This window comes from Salmo trutta, chromosome 12, assembly GCF_901001165.1.
Source record: "Salmo trutta chromosome 12, fSalTru1.1, whole genome shotgun sequence".
Lineage (NCBI taxonomy): Eukaryota > Metazoa > Chordata > Actinopteri > Salmoniformes > Salmonidae > Salmo > Salmo trutta.
The window spans coordinates 47,662,188-47,688,809 of record NC_042968.1 but is presented as its reverse complement, the minus strand read 5'-3'; the positions used below and the strand labels follow the sequence as shown (position 1 = coordinate 47,688,809).

Sequence of the window (26,622 nt, the reverse complement as noted above, 5' to 3'; positions counted from 1 at the left end):
GCGTCCCAGATACCCCAGAGAGGTTAAAAGCATCCGATTGCAGTACGCATTGGCTGGAGGGCGTTTTCCACCATTCTTAACCTCTCTAGGACCGGCGGGATGAATTCGTCCCACCTACGTAACAGCCAGTTGAATCCTGTGGTGCGATTTTCAAAACCTTTGAAATGCTATTACTTCAATTTCTCAAACATATGACAATTTTACAGCTATTTAAAGACAAGACTCTCGTTAATCTAACCACACTGTCCGATTTCAAAAAGGCTTTACAACGAAAGCAAAACATTAGATTATGTCAGCAGAGTACACAGCCAGAAATAATCAGACACCCATTTTTCAAGCTAGCATATAATGTCACAAAAACCCAGAAGACAGCTAAATGCAGCACTAACCTTTGATGATCTTCATCAGATGACACACCTAGGACATTATGTTATACAATACATGCATGTTTTGTTCAATCAAGTTCATATTTATATCAAAAACCAGCTTTTTACATTAGCATGTGACGTTCAGAACTAGCATATCCCCCGCAAACTTCTGGGGAATTTACTAACAATTTACTAAATTACTCACGATAAACGTTCACAAAAAGCATAACAATTATTTTAAGAATTATAGACACATTACTCCTCTATGCACTCGATATGTCCGATTTTAAAATAGCTTTTCGGATGAAGCACATTTTGCAATATTCTGAGTAGATAGCCCGGCATCACAGGGCTAGCTATTTAGACACCCACCAAGTTTAGCCTTCACCAAAATCACATTTACTATTAGAAAAGTTTGATTACCTTTCCTGTTCTTCGTCAGAATGCACTCCCAGGACTTCTACTTCAATAACAAATGTAGGTTTGGTCCAAAATAATCCATAGTTATGTTCCAACAGCGACGTTTTGTTCGTGCGTTCTAGACACTATCCCAATGGTAAATAACGGTCACGCGCACGGCACATTTCGTGACAAAAGATTTCTAAATATTTCATTACCGTACTTCGAAGCATGTCAACCGCTGTTTAAAATAAATTTTTATGCCATTATTCTCGTAAAAAAGCGATAACATTCCGACCGGGAATCTGCAATTAGCTAAACAGCCGAAGGAAAATACTGCACGGGGTCGAATCGGGCACGCGCCTAATTCCATTGTCCTCTGATTGCCAAGTGGTCTAAGGCGATTATGTGTTTCAGCCTGAGGCTGCCTCGTCATCGTTCAGGTTTTTCCCGGGCTCTGAGAGCCTATTGGAGCCGTAGGAAGTGTCACGTTACAGCTAAGATCCTGACTCTTCAATAAACAGAAGCAAGAACAACAACACCTTGTCAGACAGGCCACTTCCTGCATGAAATCTTCTCAGGTTTTTGCCTGCCATAGGAGTTCTGTTATACTCACAGACACCATTCAAACAGTTTTAGAAACTTTAGGGTGTTTTCTATCCAAAGCCAATAATTATATGCATATTCTAGTTACTGGGCAGGAGTCGTAACCAGATTAAATCGGGTACGTTTTTTATCCGGATGTGAAAATACTGCCCCCTAGCCCAAAGAAGTTAAGTCCATGTGAGAAAGTGTGCAAATTTACACTTTGGGGGAATTGGGATGAAGCGTCGGTCTCTGTCAGGTAAAGCTGTCCTCCTACCTGGTTGGTAATACAGCGAATCTCTCTCTCTCTGTGTGTGTGTGTGTGTGTGTGTGTGTGTGTGTGTGTGTGTGTGTGTGTGTGTGTGTGTTACCTACCTGTCCAGTGCCAGTCTTTTCACTACACCACTTCCCCAGGTCAGTCAAACAGCGCTTCTGGAGATCAGGGTCCAGTTTCACATCTAACGCCCTCTGGTGGAGGATCCTCTGTACCTCCACCTTACAGTCACGGGATAGCTAAACACACACAGTAAGAACAATCACCTACTACTGTCATCACCAATCACCTACCACTGTCATCACCAATCACCCCCTACCCTCATCTTCTTCACCACCACCCTCATCCTCACCATCATCTCCATCAACATGTATTCTACCATAGTAGTAATGTGGAACCATGGTAACTCCTCCATCATGTATTCTACCATAGTAGTAATGTGGAACCATGGTAACTCCTCCATCTTTGCTACTCCTGAATCTCTTACCCGTCGTCCCTGCTCCTCGGTGCGGTAGGCATGGCGATAGAGACACGAGAACACAGCACCAGGTGGCATCAGCTCGCTGGTCTCATTCCAGCCGTGGGTGTGGCACAGCCGGGCAGCGTCACCCTGGCACTTCTTATACAGGATGGGGTCCAGTCTGGTAGAGGGAGGAGAGAGTTACACAGTCTGGCAGACAGGGGGCAGTAGAGAGTGAGAGTGTGGCAGACAGGGGGCAGTAGAGAGTGAGAGTGTGGCAGACAGGGGGCAGTAGAGAATGAGACAGTGTGGCAGACAGGGGGCCGTAGAGAGTTAGACAGCGTGGCAGACAGGGGGCAGTAGAGAGTTAGACAGTGTGGCACTTCTTATACGGAGGTTGATGCTTATTGTCATGAACCACAACTGCACGATTTCCACTAGATGAGCCAGCTGCAAAGTCTAAATTGGTTAAATCATAGAAATTCATGAAAACAAACGTGTTAAAAGACGCCCTATGCAGAAATCGCTCCGCCATTTCCTGGTTACTAATATTCTAATCATTGTACCATCTAAACCTCTGTGAAATTTTTTTTTTTTTAAATATTATATTTTCAGCAGTTTGAAGCCGGTTGTACAAAACCAAAAGTAAGACGCAAAAATGAAGCTTAAAAAGGAATAGCATAGAAATAGAGCACATAGAACATATTTATAGCTTCTTACATGCTGACCAGATCGCACGCGCAGTCTTATTCGTTCAATAAGAATGACAGATCTATAAACACACATTTCTAAAGGTGCATGTTGATTTTGTCCCCCTACACCAGACGATCAGGAAAGCAGGTTGAAATATCAAAACAAACTCAACCAACTATATTCATTTGGGGACAGGTTGAAAAGCAAGTTTTATTCTATTAAACATTTATGGCAATCTATTTAGCTAGCTTGCTGTTGCTAGCTAATTGGTCCTATTTAGCTCGCTTGCTGTTGCTAGCTGATTGGTCCTATTTAGCTCGCTTGCTGTTGCTAGCTAATTGGTCCTATTTAGCTAGCTTGCTGTTGCTAGCTAATTGGTCCTATTTAGCTAGCTTGCTGTTGCTAGCTAATTGGTCCTATTTAGCTAGCTTGCTGTTGCTAGCTAATTTGTCCCGTTTAGCTAGCTTGCTGTTGCTAGCTAATTTGTCCTGTTTAGCTAGCTTGCTGTTGCTAGCTAATTTGTCCTATTTAGCTAGCTTGCTGTTGCTAGCTAATTTGTCCTATTTAGCTAGCTTGCTGTTGCTAGCTAATTTGTCCTATTTAGCTAGCTTGCTGTTGCTAGCTAATTTGTCCTGGGATATAAACATTGAGTTTGTTATTTTACATGAAATGCACAAGATCCTCTACGCCGACAATTAATCCACAGATAAAACGGTAAACTTAATTTGGTTTTTAGTAATCTCTCCTCCTTCAGGCTTCTTCTTCTTCCGACTTTATATGGCGGTTGGCAACCAACTTTAAGGTGCATTACCACCACCGACTGAGGTGTGGACCTCAGTTCATCTTTAAATCACCCACGTGGGTATATGCTCCTAAAAACCAATGAGGAGATGATAGAGGCAGGACTTGTAGTGCATCAAGCATCACAAATAGAGTCAAATTCTATTTTAGCGCCTGGCTACGCAGATGCTCGTTGGCGCACGCGAGCAGTGTGGGTGCAATGATTGAATAACATGCATGTGTAAATGTATTTTTGCAACGCTCGAGCACGTGACGCGTCCGTTCTGGTCATCACGTTAGACTGGATTTCAATAAGAATGACAGATCTATAACTCACATTTCTATGTGAATTTGGTCAGGTCTCCCAAAAAAAAGGTACGTATTGCAGGTTTAATTTAAGGTTAGGGTTAGACAATCTCCGTAGACATTGGTAATAGAATGTCCTTACTGAAGAGCTCACTGACTTGCAACGTGGCACCGTCATTGGATGCCACCTTACCAACAAGTTCGTTCATTACATTTCTGCCCTGTTAGAGCTGTCCCCCGGTCAACAGTAAGTGCTGTTAATATGAAGTGGAAACGTCTAGGAGCAACAACGGCTCAGCCGCGAAGTGGTAGGCCACACAAACTCACAGAACAGGACCGCCGAGTGCTGAAGCGCGTAAAAATCGTCTGTCCTCGGTTACAACACTCCACTACCGAGTTCCAAACTGCCTCTGGAAGTAACGTCAGCACAAGAACTGTTCCTCAGGAGCTTCATGAAATGTGTTTCCATGGCCGAGCAGCAGCACACAAGCTTAAGATCACCATCCGCAATGCCAAACGTCGGTTGGAGGGGTGCAAATCTCGCCGCCATTGGATTCTGGAGCAGTGGAAACACGTTCTCTGGAGTGATGAATCACGCTTCACCATCTGGCAGTCCGACGGACGAATCTGGGTTTGGCGGATGCCAGGAGAACGCTACCTGCCCCAATGCATAGTGCCAACTGTAAAGTTTGGTGGAGGAGGAATAATGGTCTGGGGCTGTTTTTCATGGTTCGGGCCCCTTAGTGACGACAGTAGACTGACCCAGTGTTTTACACATTAAAGTGACGACAGTAGACCGACCCAGTGTTTCAGACTTCTAGGAACATTTCTTAATAATGCAGGACTTCCAGTACATACTTCTGCCCCAGACATTTACATTGGATAACTACAGTTACAACTAAACGTTTAGGTTAGGGGGGGGGGTCAACACTTAGGAAAAGAGGTAGGTTCAAGTTTGGGGTTAGAGATCAGAGGGTCACAGTTGACTTACTTCCAGTCTCTAGAGATGAAGTACTGCAGCTCCAGTAGTCTGTGTTCACAGTCCTCCACCATCTTCTCTGTATACAGGTGCTCCATCAGGCAAGACAGGATCCTACACACACACAATATGGCAATGACTTTATCAACCAATCAAAAAAGGTCACAATAAATCCCAAGAGACACCATGACATCGCCACAGAATTAGAATGAGGTTCTGTTTCTATGGACGTCTCCTAACATGTCAAACGCAGCTTTTTAGAAAGATTATTTTATACATTTATTTTTTCATTTACGCCTTTTTCTCCCCAGTTTCCAATTGGTAGTTACAGTCTTGTCCCATCACTGCAAAGAGAGGCGAAGGTCGAGAGCCATGCGTCCCCCGAAACACAACCCAACCAAGCTGCACTGCTTCTTGACACAATGCCCAATTAACCCGGAAGCCAGCCGCACCAATGTGACGGAGGAAACACCGTACACCTGGCGACCGTGTCATCGTGCACTGTACCCGGCCTGCCACAGGAGACACTAGTGCGCACGATGCGACAAGGACATCCCTGCCGGCCAAACCCTCCCCTAACCCGGACACCCAGGTCAATTGACTGACAACACATCCAGCAACGACCTGGGGAACAGTTAGAGTGGAGAGGAAGGGGGATGAACGAGCCAATTGGAAGCTTCTCCATCCCTTTACAACCACAACTCTGTCTCGCGAAGAGCTGAGATTATTAAAAAAACAGTCTCAGAACAAAACAGAGAGATGTGTAAGTTCACTGCTGCCCAGCCTGAACATATCACCGACGCCGCGCTGAACATTTTTTTATTTAACTGGGCAAGTTAGTTAAGAACAAATTCTTATTTCCAATGACGGCCTAGGAACAGTGGGTTAACTGCCTTGTTCAGGGGCAGAACGACAGATTTGTACCTTGTCAGCTCGGGGATTCGAACTTGCAACTTTTCGGTTAATAGCCCAACACTCTAACCACTAGGCTACCCTGCCGCCCCATTGAATAATAACATCTGCATAGTAAGCAGTAACTAACTAATTATCAGTATTATTCCAAATAGTAATGGTAGGGGTGATAGTAATGGTAGGGGTGATAGTAATGGTAGGGGTAGTAGGGGTGATAGTAATGGTAGGGGTAGTAGGGGTGATAGTAATGGTAGGGCTGATAGTAATGGTAGGGCTGATAGTAATGGTAGGGGTAGTAGGGCTGATAGTAATGGTAGGGGGAGTAGGGCTGATAGTAATGGTAGGGGTAGTAGGGCTGATAGTAATGGTAGGGGGAGTAGGGTTGATAGTAATGGTAGGGGTAGTAGGGCTGATGGTAGGGGTAGTAGGGCTGATGGTAGGGGTAGTAGGGCTGATAGTAATGGTAGGGGTAGTAGGGCTGATAGTAATGGTAGGGGGAGTAGGGCTGATAGTAATGGTAGGGGGAGTAGGGCTGATAGTAATGGTAGGGGGAGTAGGGCTGATTGTAATGGTAGGGGTAGTAGTAATGGTAGGGGTAGTAGGGCTGATAGTAATGGTAGGGGGAGTAGGGCTGATAGTAATGGTAGGGGTAGTAGGGCTGATAGTAATGGTAGGGGTAGTAGGGCTGATAGTAATGGTAGGGGGAGTAGGGCTGATAGTAATGGTAGGCTGATAGTAATGGTAGGGCTGATAGTAATGGTAGGGCTGATAGTAATGGTAGGGCTGATAGTAATGGTAGGGCTGATTGTAATGGTAGGGGTAGTAGGGCTGATAGTAATGGTATGGGTAGTAGGGCTGATAGTAATGGTAGGGGTAGTAGGGTGATAGTAATGGTAGGGGGAGTAGGGCTGATAGTAATGGTAGGGCTGATTGTAATGGTAGGGGTAGTAGGGCTGATTGTAATGGTAGGGGTAGTAGGGCTGATGACACCGCGCTGAACACATTACTGACACCATGCCCAGCCTGCAGTGGTGGAAAAAAGTACTCAATTGTCATACTTGAGTAAAAGTAAAGATACACTACAGCCTGGAATCGAGCCAGGGTCTGTAGTGACGCCTCTAGCACTGAGATGCTGCGCCACTCGGGAGCCTTTTCCTGCCGGTGGCGTTTTGTTCAAGACGAAGACAACAGTGATATTCCTGACAGGTAACTAACCCCTTTATTCTGAACTGACGAACACAGCAGGAAAGACACAGCTGGAGGTGCCGCCAAACATCACAGGTACATTAGAAAAGACAGGTGTGTATTTATTCAGCGTCTGTACCTGTGTGCGCTGAGATTACAGTACTCACAAATGTGTGTGTGTGTGTGTGCATGTGAGTGTGCGCATGTGATTGTTCTTCTGTCTGTGTGTGTGTGTGTGTGTGTGTGTGTGTGTGTGTGTGTGTGTGTGTGTGTGTGTGTGTGTGTGTGTGTGTGTGTGTGCTTCTGTGTGTGTGCGTGTTTGTGTGTGCTTGTGTGTGTGTGCGTGTGCTTCTGTTTGCGTGTGTGTGTGTGAGATGGTACTCACATGGGGTCCCCGTTGCGGATGTGTTTGCAGGCGGTCTGGATAACAGACTCACAGGCTTCGTTCAGGGCCCGGTCTATCCTGTAGTCTGATCCAGGATCAGCTGCCTGGATCAAGTTCTGGAGCTGAAGGACAATAACAACACTACTTTATTTACAATAACAACACCACTTTATTTACAATAACAATACTACTTTATTTACAGTAACAACACCACTTTATTTACAATAACAATACTACTTTATTTACAATAACAACACCACTTTATTTACAATAACAATACTACTTTATTTACAATAACAATACTACTTTATTTACATTAACAACACTTTATTTACAATAACAACACTGGATCAAATTCTGGAGCTGAGGGACAATAACAATAACAATTGTACTTTATAATAGTGACATATTACTGAACCTGTGTTTCTGTACGTGTGTCTATGCATGCCTGTCTCCAGTGTGTGTGTGTGTGTGTGTGTGTGTGTGTGTGTGTGTGTGTGTGTGTGTGTGTGTGTGTGTGTATATATGTGGTCTTCAGAAAGTATTCATACCCCTTGACTTATTCCACATTTTGATGCCCAAATTTAAAATGGGTTAAATAGATTTTTGGGTTCTCACCCATCTACACACAATTCCCACCAAAAAAAACATGTTTTTAGTTAGCAAATAGATGACAAATATCTCATTTTCGTCAATATTCACACCCCTGAGTCAAGCACCTTTACCAGCGATTACAGCTGGGAGTCGTTCTGGGCCTCTAACACCTTTCCACACCTGGATCGTCCAACATTTGCCCATTATTATATTCAAAATACTTCAAGCTCTGTCAAATTGGTTGTTGATCGTTGCTAGATGACCATTATCTGGTCTTGACATAGATTTTAAGTAAAAACTGTAACTCGGCCACTCAGGAACATTCACTGTCTTCTAAGTAAGCAACTCCACTGTATATTTGTCTTTGTGTTTTAGGTTATTGTCCTGTTGAAAGGTGAATTTATCTCCCAGTGTCTGGTGGGAAAGCAAACTGAACCAGGTTTTCCTCTAGGATTTTGCCTGTGCTTAACTCCATTTCATTTCTGGAAAATCTCCTTAACGATGACAAGCATACCCATAACATGATGCAGCCACCACTATGCTTGAAAATATGTAGTGTTACTCAGTAATGTGTTTTATTGGATTTGACCCTAACAAGTTTTTGTCCTAACTAAAGTGTTCATTGTTTAGCCACATTTCTTGTAATATTACTATAGAGCCTTGTTGCAAACAGGATGCATGTTTTGGAATATTTTTTTTATTCTGTACAGACATCCTTCTTTTCGCTCTGTCATTTAGGTTAGTGTGGTGGAGTAACTACAATGTTGTTGATCCATCCTCAGTGTTCTCCTATCACAGCCATTAAACTCTGTAACTGTTTTAAAGTCACCTTTGGCGTCATGGTGAAATCCCTGAGCGGTTTCCTTCCTCTCCGGCAACTGTGTTAGGAAGGATGTCTGTATCTTTGTAGGGACTGGCTGTATTTATACACCATCCAAAGTGTAATTACCGTAATTTCCGGACTATTAAGCGCACCTGAATATAAGCCGCACCCACTGAATTAATTTGTTTTATTTATTTTGAACATAAATAAGCCGCACATGTCTATAAGCCGCAGGTGCCTACCGGTACATTGAAACAAATTAACTTCACAGACTTTAACAAAACACGGCTTGTAACAAAAATAAATAGGCTTTAACGAAACACGGCTTGTAACAAAAAATAAAAAATTTGCAGTAAACAGTAGCCTACCAAGAAAGTCATTGCTCCAGACCAAGCTCCTATGCAGCAGCTCTATTTCCTTTTCCAACAGCCAGATCAATCACCTTCAACTTGAAAGCTGCATCATATGCATTTCTCCGTGTCTTTGCCATGATGAGGGTGACAAAATGACTACCGTAATCAGAATGATGGGAAGTTTGAGAGCGCTCGATTTAATCTAAACAGTAAACAAAAAAGTTTGACCTTAACCCGTTCGGCAATTTCATTGGTCTAATGAAAGCTTCATGCCGCCAAAAAACTGAGCACGTCACAGAATGTGTTTTTTTGGGGGTTTTTTGAAAGCGGAAAAAATCCATATATTAGCCGCGTTATTGTTTAAGCCGCGAGGTTCAAAGCCTGGGAAAAAAGTAGCGGCTTATAGTCTGGAAATTACGGTAATAACTTCACCCTGCTCAAAGGAATATTCAATGTCTGCTTTTAGATTTTTACCCATCTACCAATCGGTGCCCTTCTTCACAAGGCAGTGGAAAACCTCCCTGGTCTTTATGTTTGAATCAGTGTCTGAAATTCACTCCTCGACTGAGGGACCTTACAATTATCTGTATGTGTGGAGTACAGAGATGAGGTAGTTATACAAAACTCATGTTAAACAATATTATTGCACACAGATTCCTTGCAACTAATTGTGTGACTTGTTAAGCACATGTTTTACTCCTGAACCTATTTAGGCTTGCTATAACAAAGGGGTTGAATACTTTTAATTTTTAATTAATTTGAAGGAAAAAACAACACCATTCCATATGTGGGATATTGTGTGTAGGCCAGTGACATCTCAATTTAAAATGGATTAAATTCAGGCTGTAACAACAACAAAATGTTGAAAAAGTCAAAACGTGTAAATACTTTCTGAAGGCGCTGTGTCTCCAGTGTGTGCGTGCATCTCACCGCGCTCTGACAGAGTCCATCCACTGTGCTTCCCTTGTCCCCTCGTCCCACCCTCATCAGACAGTGGAGGGTACGTCCTTTCCTGTGGAGTCCGGAGCAGTGGGTCTCAATCTCCCCTCTACAGTGGAGAACTATTTCTGGACTCAGAGAGAAATCCTCTATCAGCATCCTACGGTACTCCAACATCTCTCCCTGGCAGTCCTCAGACACTGTACGACCTGGGGAGAGAGGAGGAGGGGATAGGTTTGAGAGGCATTCAGACCAGCATCCCGGGGAGACCTGGAGTACGACCTGGGGAGAGAGATCAGTTAGAGAGGTATTCAGACCAGCATCCTGGGGAGACCTAGGGAGTACGACCTGGGGAGAGAGATCAGTTAGAGGTATTCAGAAAGTATTCAGACCAGCATCCTGGGGATTACGACCTGGGAGTACAACCTGGGGAGAGAGATCAGTTAGAGAGGCATTCAGACCAGCATCCCGGGGAGACCTGGAGTACGACCTGGGAGTACGACCTGGGGAGAGAGATCAGTTAGAGAGGCATTCAGACCAGCATCCCGGGGAGACCTGGAGTACGACCTGGGGAGAGAGATCAGTTAGAGAGGCATTCAGACCAGCATCCCGGGGAGACCTGGAGTACGACCTGGGAGTACGACCTGGGGAGAGAGATCAGTTAGAGAGGTATTCAGACCAGCATCCCGGGGAGACCTGGAGTACGACCTGGGAGTACGACCTGGGGAGAGAGATCAGTTAGAGAGGCATTCAGACCAGCATCCCGGGGAGACCTGGAGTACGACCTGGGAGTACGACCTGCGAGTACGACCTGGGGAGAGAGATCGGTTCGAGAGGCATTCAGACCAGCATCCCGGGAAGACCTGCGAGTACGACCTGGGGAGAGAGATCAGTTAGAGAGGTATTCAGACCAGCATCCCGGGGAGACCTGGAGTACGACCTGGGAGTACGACCTGGGGAGAGAGAGAGATCGGTTCGAGAGGTATTCAGACCAGCATCCCGGGGAGACCTGGAGTACGACCTGGGAGTACGACCTGGGGAGAGAGATCAATTAGAGGTATTTAGAAAGTATTCAGACCCCTTCACGTTTTCCACATTTTATGTTACAGCCTTATTCTAAAAAGGTTTAAAATATTTCCCCCCCATCAATCTACACACAATACCCCATAATGACAAAGCGAAAACTTATTTACATAAGTATTCAGACCCTTTGCTCTGAGACTCTAAATTGAGCTCAGGTGCATCCTGTTTCCATTGATCATTTCTACAACTTGATTGGAGTCCACCTGTGGAAAATTCAAATGATTGGACATGATTTGGAAAGGCACACACCTGTCTATATAAGGTCCCACAGTTCACAGTGCATGTCAGAGCAAAAACCAAGCCATGAGGTCGAAGGAAATGTCCGTAGAGCTCAGAAACAGGATTGTGTCGATGCACAGATCTGGGGAAGGGTACCAAAACATTTCTGCAGCATTGAAGGTCCCCAAGAACACAGTGTCCTCCATCATTCTTAAAATGTAAAAAGTTTGGAACCACCAAGACTCTTCCTAGAGCTGGCCGCCCAGTGGAGAAGGGCCTTGGTCAGGGAGGCAGCACTCCAGCAATCAGGCCTTTACGGTAGATTGGCCAGACGGAAGGCATATGGCCGCCCGCTTGCAGTTTGCCAAAAGGGACCTAAAGGACTCTCAGACCATGACAAACAAGATTCTCTGGTCTGATGAAACCAAGACTGCAATCTTTGGCCTGAGTGCCAAGCGTAACGTCTGGAGGAAACCTGGAACCATCCCTACGGTGAAGCACGGTGGTGGCAGCATCATGCTGTGGGGATGTTTTTCAGCGGCAGGGACTGGGAGACTAGTCAAGATGAACAGAGCAAAGTACAGAAGGATCATGATGAAAACCTGCTCCAGAGCGCTCAGGACCTCAGACTGGGGTGAAGGTTCACCTTCCAACAGGACAATGACACTAAGCACACAGCCAAGACAACGCAGGAGGGGCTTCAGGACAAGTCTCAATGTGCAGTGATGCTCCCCATCCAACCTGACAGAGCTTGAGAAGATCTGCAGAGAAGACTGGGAGAAACTCCCCAAATACAGGTGTGCCAAGCTTGTAGCGTCATACCCAAGAAGACTCAAGGCTGTAATCGCTGCTAAAGGTGCTTCAACAAAGTACTGAGTAAAGGGTCTGAAGGTCTAAAAACCTGTTTTGTCTTTGTCATTATGGGTGTAGATTGATGAGGATAAAAAAACTTTTTTTTTTTTAATAAGGCTGTAATGTAACAAAATGCAGAAGAAGTCAAGGTGTCTGAATACTTTCCAAATGCACTGTAAATGAGGGGTGATAAACGCCATAAATGAACGTGTGCCTGTATAGAAACACATGAACCACATAACTTACCGTTCATTGGGTCTACATTCATTAGGTTAAAGGTGACCTGTCATTTCCTTCATGTTAGGCTATAACTTAAGCTATAAATCATATAAGCAACATTCAATCAGATTGGTGAATTAAAACATATTTTAAATCGTTCTCATTCTTGGAGTCTTAACATAGCTAGATATATTTGTCACGATGAATGTAGACCCAATGAACAATAAGTGATGTGGTTCATGTGTTTCTATACAGGCACACGTTCATTTATGGCGTTTATCACCCCTCATTTACAGTGCATTTCCCAGAGAGGTTAACAGTTGCATTAATGGAATTCAGGCATTATAACCCCCAGGGGCCCTGTTAGTACAGTGGCTGTTATATTGTGGAGTGAATTCCATTAACACAACTGTTAGGAACTGAATTAGACGTCCACGCTTCGTATTGTTATACATAAACAATAAAAACATATACATCTTTAATTACACACTTTCAAGTCACACAAGTATCAACCCTCAAACATTAACCACTGAATGTGTGTACATGTGTATGAGGGGTGATAAATGCCATACATTAACCATTGAATGTGTGTACATGTATGGCATTTATCAGCGTAGCCTAGTGGTGAGAGCATTGCACTAGTAACCGAAAGGTTGCAAGATCGAATCCCCGAGCTGACAAGGTACAAATCTGCCGTTCTGCCTCTGAACAAGGCAGTGAACTAGGCCGTCATTGAAAATAAGAATTTGTTCTTAACTGACTAGTTCAATAAAAGTAAAATAAATAAGTACACACATTCAACAGTTAATGTATGGCATTTATCACCCCTCATACACATGTATACACATTCAATGGTTAACCTCTCTTGGGGAGGTGGGACGCTAACATAAGACTATTTTACACCATTTTAAAGATACACGTCTCCTTAATGTAACCACATTGTCCGATTTCAAAAAGGCTTTACGGCGAAAGCATAAAGTTAGATTATGTTAGGACAGTTCCAACACAAGACAAACCACACAGCCATTTTCCTAGCAAGGTCAGGCGTCACAAAAAACAGAAAACCAGCTAAAATGATGCACTAACCTTTGACGATCTTCATCAGATGACACTCCTAGGACATCATGTTACACAATACATGCATTTTTTGTTCGATCAAGTTGATATGTATATCCAAAAACAGCATTTTACATCGGCGCGTGATGTTCAGAAAATATTTTGCCTCCAATACTACCGGTGAATCAGCACTACAATTTACAAAAATACTCATAAACGTTGATAAAATATTAAACTGTTATTGAAAGAATTATAGATGAACATCTCCTTAAAATGCAACGGCTGTGACAGATTTCAAAAAGCTTCACGGGGAAAGCACACTTTGCAATAATCTGAGTACTGCGCTCAGAAAAAGACGTCAAGCAATACAGATACCCGCCATTTGAGTCATCTAAAATCATAAATAGCATTATAAATATTCACTTACCTTTGATGATCTTCATCAGAAGGCACTTCCAGGAATCTCAGGTCCACAATAAATGTTGTTTTGTCCGATAAAGTCCATAATTTATGTCCAAATAACTCCTTGTTGTTTGCGCGTTCAGTAAGCTACTCCAAGTGTAGGAAGCGCGGCCAAAATGTGACGATGAAAAGTCAAAAAAGGTTATATTTACGTTTGTTCAAACATGTCAAACGTTGTATAGCATCAATCTTTAGGGCCTTTTTAACTTAGAACTTCAATAATATTCCAACCGGACGATTCCAATGTCTTGAAAAATGTTTTGGAACAAAGCTACCCCTCACGTGAATGCGCGCCACTGAACTCATGTGCTTTCCTGAGTCAACAACCTTTGCTCGCTCTCTGTTCACCATAAACGCTTCAAACAACTTTCTAAAGAATGTTGACATCTAGTGGAAGCCTTAGGAAGTGCAAAATGAATCCTAAGTCACTGTGTGTTAGATAGGCAATGACTTGAAAAGACTACAAGAACCAGATTTCCCACTTCCTGGTTGGATTTTTCTCAGGTTTTTGCCTGCCATATGAGTTCTGTTATACTCACAGACATCATTCAAACAGTTTTAGAAACGTCAGAGTGTTTTCTATCCAAATCTACTAATACTATGCATATTCTAGTTTCTGGGCCAGAGTAGCAGGCCGTTTAATTTGGGTACGTTTTTCATCCGGCAGTGAAAATACTGCCCCCTACCCAAGAGAGGTTAATGTATGGCATTTATCACCCCTCATACACATGTATACACATTCAATGGTTAATGTATGGCATTTATCACCTCTCACACACACACACACACACACACACACACACTCTCTCTCTTCCACCCACCCCTGTGAACAGCAGACTCCAGGCATAGTAGCAGATATGACAGTCGTGCCTCTCTAGCGCGGGGCATGTTGGTGTCCAGGTTACAGCGGTGCTTCCTGAGGTCAGCTTTACAGGCCTTGGTCAGAGAGTAGCTAACCTTGTAGTCCTGGGATATCAGCTTCTGACGTGTGGTCAGGGCCTCTCGACACTGAGGGAGGGAGGGAGGGAGGGTGGGGAGGAGGAGGGTCGGGGGGAGGGAGGGTGGGGAGGGAGGGAGGGAGAGAGGGAGGGGAGGAGAGGGAGGGAGGGAGGGGAGGAGGAGAGAGGGAGGGGAGGAGAGAGGGGAGGGAGGGAGAGAGGGTGGGGAGGAGGGTTGGGGGGAGGGAGGGAGGGAGGGGAAGGAGGAGAGGGAGGAGAGAGGGTGGGAGGGAGAGGAGAGAGGGTGGGAGGGAGAGGAGAGAGGGTGGGGAGGAGGAGAGAGGGAGGGGAGGAGAGAGGGAGGGGAGGAGAGAGGGGAGGGAGGGAGGGAGGGAGAGGAGGGAGGGTGGGGAGGAGGGAGGGTGGGGAGGGAGGAGAGGGAGGAGGGAGGGGAGGAGGACAGGAGAGAGCGAGAGAGGGTAGGGAGGAGGAGAGAGGGTGGGGAGGAGGAGAGAGGGTGGGGAGGAGGAGAGAGGGAGGGAGGGAGAGAGGGAGGGAGGGAGAGAGGGAGAGAGGGAGAGAGGGAGAGAGGGAGAGAGGGAGGGAGAGAGGGAGGGAGAGAGGGAGAGAGGGAGGGAGAGAGGGAGAGAGGGAGGGAGGGAGGGAGGAGAGGGAGAGAGGGAGAGAGGGAGGGAGGGAGAGAGGGAGAGAGGGTGGGGAGGAGGAGAGAGGGAGGGAGGAGGAGAGACAGAGAGAAGTTTTAGTCATTGTCACATGAAAAGAGAGCTTTTACACACGTCCAAATATGGCATAGGAGCTGGGGAAAATTACAGCTGGAGAAAGAAAATGTCTGCTCACTGTTGGCCGCCCCTTTAATGACCTTTAATAAAGCCTTTAGTTCAACACCCAGCCACTGTTGGCCTCCCCTTTAATAAAGCCTTTAGTTCAACACCCAGCCACTGTTGGCCGCCCCTTTAATAAAGCCTTTAGTTCAACACCCAGCCACTGTTGAAAGCATGTAGCTTCATTCTTATTCTCAGTCCTGACCACAAATCTCCCTCCCAGCCCAACACAGTCCTGACCACAAATCTCCCTCCCAGCCCAACAGTCCTGTGGGTTTGTTTATGCGGTGACTATGCTGGAATATCTAGAAATGGAATATGTTTGTATATAATAAATCACATAATATACATGTTGATATGAATCATCTTCACATGTCTCCATCAGTGGTTTTCTCCATACCTTCTCAGACATGGCCTCCTCAAACTTGTGGCTGAAGAGACACTTGTAGACCTTGCCCTCTCCTGCTTGGGTCTGGAAGAACAGAGAAACACAGAGACCAATCAGCATCCTCAGTAACCTGTAGACCAATCAGCATCCTCAGTAACCTGTAGACCAGAGACCAGTCAGCGTTCTCAGTAACCTGTAGACCAGAGACCAGTCAGCGTCCTCAGTAACCTGTAGACCAGAGACCAGTCAGCGTCCTCAGTAACCTGTAGACCAGAGGACCAGTCAGCGTCCTCAGTAACCTGTAGAACAGAGACCAGTCAGCGTCCTCAGTAACCTGTAGACCAGAGACCAGTCAGCGTCCTCAGTAACCTGTAGACCAGAGACCAGTCAGCGTCCTCAGTAACCTGTAGACCAGAGACCAGTCAGCGTCCTCAGTAACCTGTAGAACAGAGACCAGTCAGCGTCCTCAGTAACCTGTAGACCAGAGACCAGTCAGCGTCCTCAGTAACCTGTAGACCAGAGACCAGTCAGCGTCCTCAGTAACCTGTAGACCAGAGACCAGTCAGCGTCCTCAGTAACCTGTAGACCAGAGACCAGTCAGCGTCCTCAGTAACCTGTAGACCAGAGACCAGTCAGCGTCCTCAGTAACCTGTAGACCAGAGACCAGTCAGCGTCCTCAGTAACCTGTAGACCAGAGACCAGTCAGCGTCCTCAGTAACCTGTAGACCAGAGACCAGTCAGCGTCCTCAGTAACCTGTAGACCAGAGACCAGTCAGCGTCCTCAGTAACCTGTAGACCAGAGACCAGTCAGCGTCCTCAGTAACCTGTAGACCAGAGACCAGTCAGCGTCCTCAGTAACCTGAAGAACAGAGACCAGTCAGCGTCCTCAGTAACCTGAAGAACAGAGACCAGTCAGCGTCCTCAGTAACCTGTAGACCAGAGACCAGTCAGCGTCCTCAGTAACCTGTAGACCAGAGACCAGTCAGCGTCCTCAGTAACCTGTAGACCAGTCAGCGTCCTCAGTAACCTGTAGAACAGAGACCAGTCAGCGTCCTCAGTAACCTGTAGACCAGAGACCAGTCAGCGTCCTCAGTAACCTGTAGAACAGAGACCAGTCAGCGTCCTCAGTAACCTGTAGACCAGAGACCAGTCAGCGTCCTCAGTAACCTGTAGACCAGAGACCAGTCAGCGTCCTCAGTAACCTGTAGAACAGAGACCAGTCAGCGTCCTCAGTAACCTGTAGAACAGAGACCAGTCAGCATCCTCAGTAACCTGTAGACCAGAGACCAGTCAGCGTCCTCAGTAACCTGTAGAACAGAGACCAGTCAGCGTCCTCAGTAACCTGTAGACCAGAGACCAGTCAGCGTCCTCAGTAACCTGTAGAACAGAGACCAGTCAGCGTCCTCAGTAACCTGTAGAACAGAGACCAGTCAGCGTCCTCAGTAACCTGTAGACCAGAGACCAGTCAGCGTCCTCAGTAACCTGTAGACCAGAGACCAGTCAGCGTCCTCAGTAACCTGTAGACCAGAGACCAGTCAGCGTCCTCAGTAACCTGTAGACCAGAGACCAGTCAGCGTCCTCAGTAACCTGTAGACCAGAGACCAGTCAGCGTCCTCAGTAACCTGTAGACCAGAGACCAGTCAGCGTCCTCAGTAACCTGTAGAACAGAGACCAGTCAGCGTCCTCAGTAACCTGTAGACCAGAGACCAGTCAGCGTCCTCAGTAACCTGTAGACCAGAGACCAGTCAGCGTCCTCAGTAACCTGTAGACCAGTCAGCGTCCTCAGTAACCTGTAGAACAGAGACCAGTCAGCGTCCTCAGTAACCTGTAGACCAGAGACCAGTCAGCGTCCTCAGTAACCTGTAGAACAGAGACCAGTCAGCGTCCTCAGTAACCTGAAGCATCAGATAAATTGTCATTTGGGAGACCGTTATGTAAGGCAAGATGAGCAGCGTACGTTTTCACAGAAGCGTTCCCGGTCATCTCGGCAGGAGAAGTACAGGAATCTGTCCAGGTGGAAGTCGTCTGACGACAGCTCCGCTACGCGCATGATGCTCTTCTTACACTCCTCTCTGATTGGATGAGCCTGGTCCTGTTGCTCCGCCTCTCGGACTAAGGCTTTCTCCAGACACGCTATGACCTCACCCTGTGAATGGATGTCCTGGGGGGGGGGGGTGAGGTAAGGGGGATGGAGAGGAGGGTGGGAGTGAGGTAAGGGGATGGAGGGGAGGGTGGGAGTGAGGTATAGGGGATGGAGGGGAGGGTGGGAGTGAGGTATAGGGGATGAAGAGGAGGGTGGGAGTGAGGTATAGGGGATGAAGAGGAGGGTGGGAGTGAGGTATAGGGGATGAAGAGGAGGGTGGGAGTGAGGTATAGGGGATGAAGAGGAGGGTGGGAGTGAGGTAAGGGGGATGAAGAGGAGGGTGGGAGTGAGGTAAGGGGGATGAAGAGGAGGGTGGAAGCAGAGGAAGAGAGGAGCAGAGAGAGTGTTCCAATTGGTTATACTTAGTCTTTAACATCGTCCTCAGCTCTGGTATCTTCCCCAATATCTGATCACCCCAATCCACAAAAGTGGAGACAAATTTGACCCCAATAACTACCACAGGATATGCTTCAACAGCAACCTTGAGAAAATCCTCTGCATTATCATTAACAACAGACTTGTACATTTCCTCAGTGAAAACAATGTACTGAGAAATATCAAATTGGGTTTTTACCAAATGACCGTACAACAGACCATGTATTCACCCTGCACACCCTAATTGACAAACAAACAAACAAACAAACCAAAACAAAAGGCAAAGTGTTCATGCTTTGTTGATTTCAAAAAAGCTTTTGACTCAACTTGGCATGAGGGTCTGCTATATAAATGGATGGAAAACAGTGTTGGGGGAAAAACATACGACATCATAAAATCCATGTTCACAAACAAGTGTGCGGTTAAAACTGGCAAAACACAGATTTCTTTCCTCAGTGCTATGGGGTGAGACAAGGATTCAGCTTAAGCCGCACCCTCTTCAACATATATATCTACGAATTGGCGAGGGCACTAGAACAGTCTGCAGCACCCGGCCTCACCCTACTAGAATCTGAAGTCAAATGTCTACTGTTTGCTGAGGATCTGGTGCTTCTGTCCCCAACCAAGGAGGGCCTACAGCAGCACCTAGATCATCTGCACAGATTCTGTCAGACCTGGGCCCTGTCAGACCTGGGCCCTGTCAGACCTGGGCCCTGTCAGACCTGGGCCCTGACAGACCTGGGCCCTGACAGACCTGGGCCCTGACAGACCTGGGCCCTGACAGACCTGGGCCCTGACAGACCTGGGCCCTGTCAGACCTGGGCCCTGACAATAGATCTCAGTAAGACCAAAATACTCACACCTAGCTCAGCTATTAGACTATTCTTTAGTAAAGGTTGAATCATCTATTGTTCAGCTATTAGCCCCCCATCCCCTCTCTTTGTGGAGAGCAAAACTTTATTTTCAATTTAATAAAATAATCTTCTGAAAGCAACTTTTATTTTCAATCAAAAATAATTCTTATAAAAGCAAAAACGAGGCTTCAAAGTAAAACATTTTTTTGCAATCAATTATTTTGTTAAAAGAGCGCAAAACTTTATTCATTTTATTCCTCCCCATAAATTTGAGAACAAATGTATTTGAAAACAAAACTCAAATTTAAATTTCACTATCAACCATCCTCCATTTTGGTCATTTTTTGAGTGTCGGTTTGTCTACAACCAACCAATACTGTTCAGCCTTTCTTTCCGACGCAAAGGAAGTTATAGCGGACACCAACGAAGAAGGACTGTGATGATGTCATCTCAGGTAAGCAGCACTGGGAGTTCTTCCATCCAACACCAACGAAGAAGGACTGTGATGATGTCATCTCAGGTAAACAGCACTGGGAGTTCTTCCATCCAACACCAACGAAGAAGGACTGTGATGATGTCATCTCAGGTAAACAGCACTGGGAGTTCTTCCATCCAACACCAACGAAGAAGGACTGTGATGATGTCATCTCAGGTAAACAGCACTGGGAATTCTTCCATCCAACACCAACGAAGAAGGACTGTGATGATGTCATCTCAGGTAAACAGCATTGGGAGTTCTTCCATCCAACACCAACGAAGAAGGACTGTGATGATGTCATCTCAGGTAAGCAGCACTGGGAGTTCTTCCATCCAACACCAACGAAGAAGGACTGTGATGATGTCATCTCAGGTAAACAGCACTGGGAGTTCTTCCATCCAACACCAACGAAGAAGGACTGTGTGATGATGTCATCTCAGGTAAGCAGCACTGGGAGTTCTTCCATCCAACACCAACGAAGAAGGACTGTGTGATGATGTCATCTCAGGTAAACAGCACTGGGAGTTCTTCCATCCAACACCAACGAAGAAGGACTGTGATGATGTCATCTCAGGTAAACAGCACTGGGAGTTCTTCCATCCAACACCAACGAAGAAGGACTGTGATGATGTCATCTCAGGTAAACAGCACTGGGAGTTCTTCCTTCCAACACCAACGAAGAAGGACTGTGTGATGATGTCATCTCAGGTAAACAGCACTGGGAGTTCTTCCATCCAACACCAACGAAGAAGGACTGTGATGATGTCATCTCAGGTAAACAGCACTGGGAGTTCTTCCTTCCAACACCAACGAAGAAGGACTGTGATGATGTCATCTCAGGTAAACAGCACTGGGAATTCTTCCATCCAACACCAACGAAGAAGGACTGTGATGATGTCATCTCAGGTAAACAGCACTGGGAGTTCTTCCTTCCAACACCAACGAAGAAGGACTGTGTGATGATGTCATCTCAGGTAAACAGCACTGGGAGTTCTTCCATCCAACACCAACGAAGAAGGACTGTGTGATGATGTCATCTCAGGTAAACAGCACTGGGAGTTCTTCCTTCCAACACCAACGAAGAAGGACTGTGTGATGATGTCATCTCAGGTAAACAGCACTGGGAGTTCTTCCATCCAACACCAACGAAGAAGGACTGTGATGATGTCATCTCAGGTAAACAGCACTGGGAGTTCTTCCATCCAACACCAACGAAGAAGGACTGTGATGATGTCATCTCAGGTAAACAGCACTGGGAGTTCTTCCTTCCAACACCAACGAAGAAGGACTGTGTGATGATGTCATCTCAGGTAAACAGCACTGGGAGTTCTTCCTTCCATCTTCTACATAGCTAGTAGTTAGTTCCTACGATTCAGTGTCGGTTCATAATATTCTACTATATTACACACACACACACACACACACACACTAGAATGATAAATTATGCAATTATTATTCTCAAGCTAACCAAAAGCATTTAGCTAGAACACCTGTTCTCGCCATTTTCAGTTGAATGAATCTAACTTTCTTTCATGGCAACTCATAAGCAGGCCATGTCCTATTAGTTTCATAGTGGATATATAATCATATTTCATGACAGTGTAACGGTTTGCTTTGTTTACAGCTGGGTGAAAGAACACAATATGTCTGTCAGGGAATGTTATTCTGATATGTCAGATGAAGAGTTAGACCAGAAAGTCAGGGCCATTAAGGCAAGGATGCCCCATGCGGGCTTTAGAATGGTCAAAGGAAGTCTCAGAGCAATGGGCCATCGTGTACAATGGAGAAGAGTCAGGAAGCCTTGGCAGAGAAGAGTCAGTCCGAGAGCCTCGTAGGAGAGAAGAGTCAGTCCGGGAGCCTCGTGGGAGAGAAGAGTCAGTCCGAGAGCCTCGTCGGAGAGAAGAGTCAGTCCGGGAGCCTCGTCGGAGAGAAGAGTCAGGCCGGGAGCCTCGTCGGAGAGAAGAGTCAGGCCGGGAGCCTCGTCGGAGAGAAGAGTCAGGCCGGGAGCCTCGTCGGAGAGAAGAGTCAGGCCGGGAGCCTCGTCGGAGAGAAAAGTCAGGCCGGGAGCCTCGTCGGAGAGAAGAGTCAGGCCGGGAGCCTCGTCGGAGAGAAGAGTCAGGCCGGGAGCCTCGTCGGAGAGAAGAGTCAGGCCGGGAGCCTCGTCGGAGAGAAGAGTCAGGGAGTCTGCAGTGTGTAGATGGTGCAGGTATCATTGCCAGAATGATCCAGCTTCGCTGCGTTGCTCTGCAAAAATACTCTGTTCCTTCTCCCGTCTACATTGATACAAATCATAAATTGATAAAAAAGGTACAAAGATGTATAAAGTCTCCATCAAATCTAAGAAGTAATTTAACTTTTTTTATTCTTACTTATTCAAAGACAAATGTTCAATATTGTATGAAATGGGAGTTGTTCTTTATCAACTGGTAACACATTAATAATGAAGCAGGTTAAAAAAATTAAACATTTCACTTTTAATCCCAATGCTTTTTTTCCCCAAGATACAGTGTCATCTTTAGCGGTATAGATGGATTCTCAAGGAAGGTCAGTATATTATTTTGTATTTACAATATTGCATATCTCCCCATCACCTAATGAACAACCACAATACCAGTCTGGCATTAAGCTTTCTGTGCTGTATTGACGTATCCTGAAAATGACATCTGCTACTTTAGACTGAACGGCCGTATCTCAGTTATTGTTTTCATATCTACAACAACAACAACAAAAGAGGCTATTTTCTTTACTTTCAGAGAGCTGATCAAGGGTTCGCTGTCCGAGGAACAGGCCGTGGAAGTTTTATTGCTGCTTAAAGTGTCTATAACCAGAGGTAATTAAACCGTTCTGTTGTTCTTCTTCTGTCTTCCTGTCTTCCTCTCTTCCTCTCTTCCTGTCTTCCTGTCTTCCTGTCTTCCTGTACATGGAACCTGTCTCACATTTATTAACAACAAAAAAAAACCTTAAGATGTCAGCTGCTCATTTTCAGATATACACCACATAAACACTCCGCCATTTTCACTGGACTATCAAGCCCCCCCCCTTGTTGCTACCAAATTTAAAATTGTCATTAATACAGATGTTTATTTTGAGCGTTCCAGATTCAGCAGGTGGAGGACCTGCTTCATCAGGAGGATCATCTGGAAACGCTGACAAACGGGGTCATTGTTCCTACGTGGGAGTGGATTCTCGGCCATCACTAGCATAAAAACTAAATACAGGAACAGACTGGGTGTGGAAAATGATTTAAGACTGAGACTCTCTCCAATACAACCCAACATTGCAGAGTTATGTGCATCCTTTCAAGCACACCCTTCTCATTAACCTGTGGTGAGTTATGCACAATTTTCGATGAACAAATAAGGTTTTATATGTAAGATGGTTAAATAAAGAGCAAAATTATTGATTATTATTGTTTGTGCCCCTGGTCCTATAAGAGCTCTATGTCACTTCCCACGAGCCGGGTGGTGACAAAAACTCACACTCATTCTTATGTTTTAATAAATGTATTGTATAGTGTGTGTGTGTGTGTGACAGGCTTACAATGACGGCAAAAAACAACATTTGAGAGTGCGCTGACCCTGGTGCTAGAGGGGGTACAGCTCGGAGGTTGAATGTTTGAAGGGGTACGGGACTATAAAAAGTTTGGGAACCGTTGCCCTCGAGCACACAAAAAAAACTATACATACCTCGGCCTAAACATCAGCACCACAGGTAACTTCCACAAAGCTGTGAACGATCTGAGAGACAAGACCAGAAGGGCCTTCTACACCACCAAAAGGAACATAAAATTAGACAAACCAATTAGGATCTGGCTAAAACTACTTGAATCAGTTATAGAACCCATTGCCCTTTATGGTTGTGAGGTCTGGGGTCCGCTCACCAACCAAGAATTCACAAAATGGGACAAACAAAATAATGCATGCAGAGCAGAATTAGGTCGATTCCCGCTAATTATCAAAATCCAGAAAAGAGCCGTTAAATTCTACAACCACCTAAAAGGAAGTGATTCCCAAACCTTCCATAACAAAGCCATCACCTACAGAGAGATGAACCTGGAGAAGAGTCCCCTAAGCAAGCGGGTCCTGGGGCTCTGTTCACAAACACAAACAGACCCCACAGAGCTCCAGGATAGCAACATAATTAGACCCAACCAAATCATGAGAAAACAAAAAGATAATTACTTGACACATTGGAAAGAACTAACAAAAAAAGAGAGCAAACCAGAATGCTATTTGGCCGTAAACAGAGAGTACACAGTAGGCAGAATACCTGACCACTGTGACTGACCCAAACTTAAGGAAAGCTTTGACTATGTACAGACTCAGTGAGCATAGCCTTGCTATTGAGAAAGGTTGCCGTAGGCAGACCTGGCTCTCAAGAGAAGACAGGCTATGTGCAACACTGCCCACAAAATGAGGTGGAAACTGAGCTGCACTTCCTAACCTCCTGCCCAAATGTAGGACCATATTAGAGACACATATTTCCCTCAGATTACACAGATCCACAAAGAACTTAAGAAACAAATCCCATCTTGATAAAGACCCATATCTATAAAAAAAAAGGGCCAACCAGTGAAGAACAAAAACACCATTGGTAATCCAACCTATACGAACACATTTTTACATTTACATTTTAGTCATTTAGCAGACGCTCTTATCCAGAGCGACTTACAGTAGTGAATACATACATTTCATACATTTAATTTCATGCATTTATTTTTTATTTTTTTGTACTGGCCCCCCGTGGGAATCGAACCCACAACCCTGGTTGTGGGTTCGATTGGGACCCAAATGAGCTACAGGGAACCACACGATAAATCCTTCAGTACAGACCTGCACTATGAAGGAGACCCAAACCAAAATAACTAGACAACCCAGAGAGACGACGGGGGGTGGCTCAGCCCCTTCCTCTCTATGAGTATCTCTATAACAACAACACACACACACACACACACACACACACACACACACTCTCTCCCATCTCACCTTCTCTCCAACGTTGATGCTTCCACAGCGTAGCGCGTTGATGTCCTCTCTACACTGGTCCATGAAGCCACAGATGAGTCTGTAGTCTGAGAAGACGACAGAGGTCATCTTGGTGACGTACTGGTGACACTGGTACTCCGTGATGTTACCACGGTGATCCACCAGGCAGGACACCAGGTAACCCTTCCCACGCTCTTCCTCCGAACACTCCTTAATCTGAGGACACACACACACACACACAGGTGAAATACACACTCCTTAATCTGAGGGGGGGGGGGGGAGAGACAGAGGTGGAATACAACACACACACACACACACACACACACACACCACTAAGGCGACGTTAAAAACAGACTGTTGTTAATAGGATGGAATAGTAGGATCGGATTTGAGAGGAGTTAAAACCTGTAACAAAACGCTGTGTTTTATAATGGATTGGATGAAGTTCTATCGTCTCTATGACAACCTGTCCTTTTAAAAACATCCAGTGGAAGAGAAGAAAAGGCTGATGGCTACAGGACCTGGCTGAGCAGAGGACCTGGCTGAGTAGAGGACCTGGCTGAGTAGAGGACCTGGCTGAGTAGAGGACCTGGCTGAGCAGAGGACCTGGCTGAGCAGAGGACCTGGCTGAGCAGAGGACCTGGCTGAGTAGAGGACCTGGCTGAGCAGAGGACCTGGCTGAGCAGAGGACCTGGCTGAGTAGAGGACCTGGCTGAGCAGAGGACCTGGCTGAGTAGAGGACCTGGCTGAGTAGAGGACCTGGCTGAGCAGAGGACCTGGCTGAGCAGAGGACCTGGCTGAGCAGAGGACCTGGCTGAGCAGAGGACCTGGCTGAGTAGAGGACCTGGCAGGCAGCGCCCTCTGGGGGACGGGCAGCGCCCTCTGGGGGACGGGCAGCGCCCTCTGGGGGACGGGCAGCGCCCTCTGGGGGACGGGCAGCGCCCTCTGGGGGACAGGCAGCGCCCTCTGGGGGACAGGCAGCGCCCTCTGGGGGACAGGCAGCGCCCTCTGGGGGACAGGCAGCGCCCTCTGGGGGACAGGCAGCGCCCTCTGGGGGACAGGCAGCGCCCTCTAGGGGACAGGCAGCGCCCTCTAGGGGACAGGCAGCGCCCTCTAGGGGACAGGCAGCGCCCTCTAGGGGACAGGCAGCGCCCTCTAGGGGACAGGGTGCCATTTAGGACCCTGTCAATGTCTAGCAACAACAGACTGACATGATCTGGCTCATGGTACAGCTCTGCAGCCATATAGACATGTTGCCGTGTGTGTGTGTGTGTGTGTGTGTGTGTGTCAGACTAACCTCAGTGATAGTACTCTTGCAGATCTCCATGGCCACAGACTCAAACTTGGGATCCATTGTCAGGTTCAGCTTGTAGTTCCATAGCAACTGGAAGGAAGAAGGAGGGAAGAAGGAGGGAGACCATGAGAGACAGTGACACACAGAGAGAGAGAGACAGTGACACACAGAGAGAGAGAGACAGTGACACACAGAGAGAGAGAGACAGTGACACACAGAGAGAGAGAGAGAGAGAGAGACAGTGACACACAGAGAGAGAGAGAGAGAGAGAGACAGAGACAGTGACACACAGAGAGAGAGAGAGAGAGAGAGAGAGTGGTTTAACAGTGACAGAGAGAGAGAGAGAGAGAGAGAGACAGTGACACACAGAGAGAGAGAGAGAGAGAGAGAGACAGTGAC

General features: G+C 46.1%; 1 protein-coding gene across 3 annotated transcripts in view; it reads right to left on the bottom strand.

The window, feature by feature from the left end:
* The window catches only part of LOC115203660 (Golgi apparatus protein 1), a 69,309-nt gene that overhangs the window by 28,521 nt on the left and 14,166 nt on the right, over positions 1-26,622 (bottom strand). For all 3 annotated transcript variants that reach the window (XR_003880218.1, XR_003880217.1, XM_029768566.1), the window contains exons 3-12: positions 26,227-26,313; positions 24,930-25,145; positions 18,052-18,255; positions 16,107-16,178; positions 14,748-14,934; positions 10,027-10,244; positions 7,327-7,448; positions 4,857-4,958; positions 2,114-2,267; positions 1,728-1,865 (exon numbers count right to left, since the gene is read on the bottom strand). Coding sequence is in view for 1 of the 3 variants with exons in the window: in XM_029768566.1 (XP_029624426.1) it covers positions 1,728-1,865; positions 2,114-2,267; positions 4,857-4,958; positions 7,327-7,448; positions 10,027-10,244; positions 14,748-14,934; positions 16,107-16,178; positions 18,052-18,255; positions 24,930-25,145; positions 26,227-26,313 (1,500 nt within the window). In the remaining 2 variants the exon portion in view is untranslated. The remainder of the gene's footprint in view (positions 1-1,727; positions 1,866-2,113; positions 2,268-4,856; positions 4,959-7,326; positions 7,449-10,026; positions 10,245-14,747; positions 14,935-16,106; positions 16,179-18,051; positions 18,256-24,929; positions 25,146-26,226; positions 26,314-26,622) is intronic.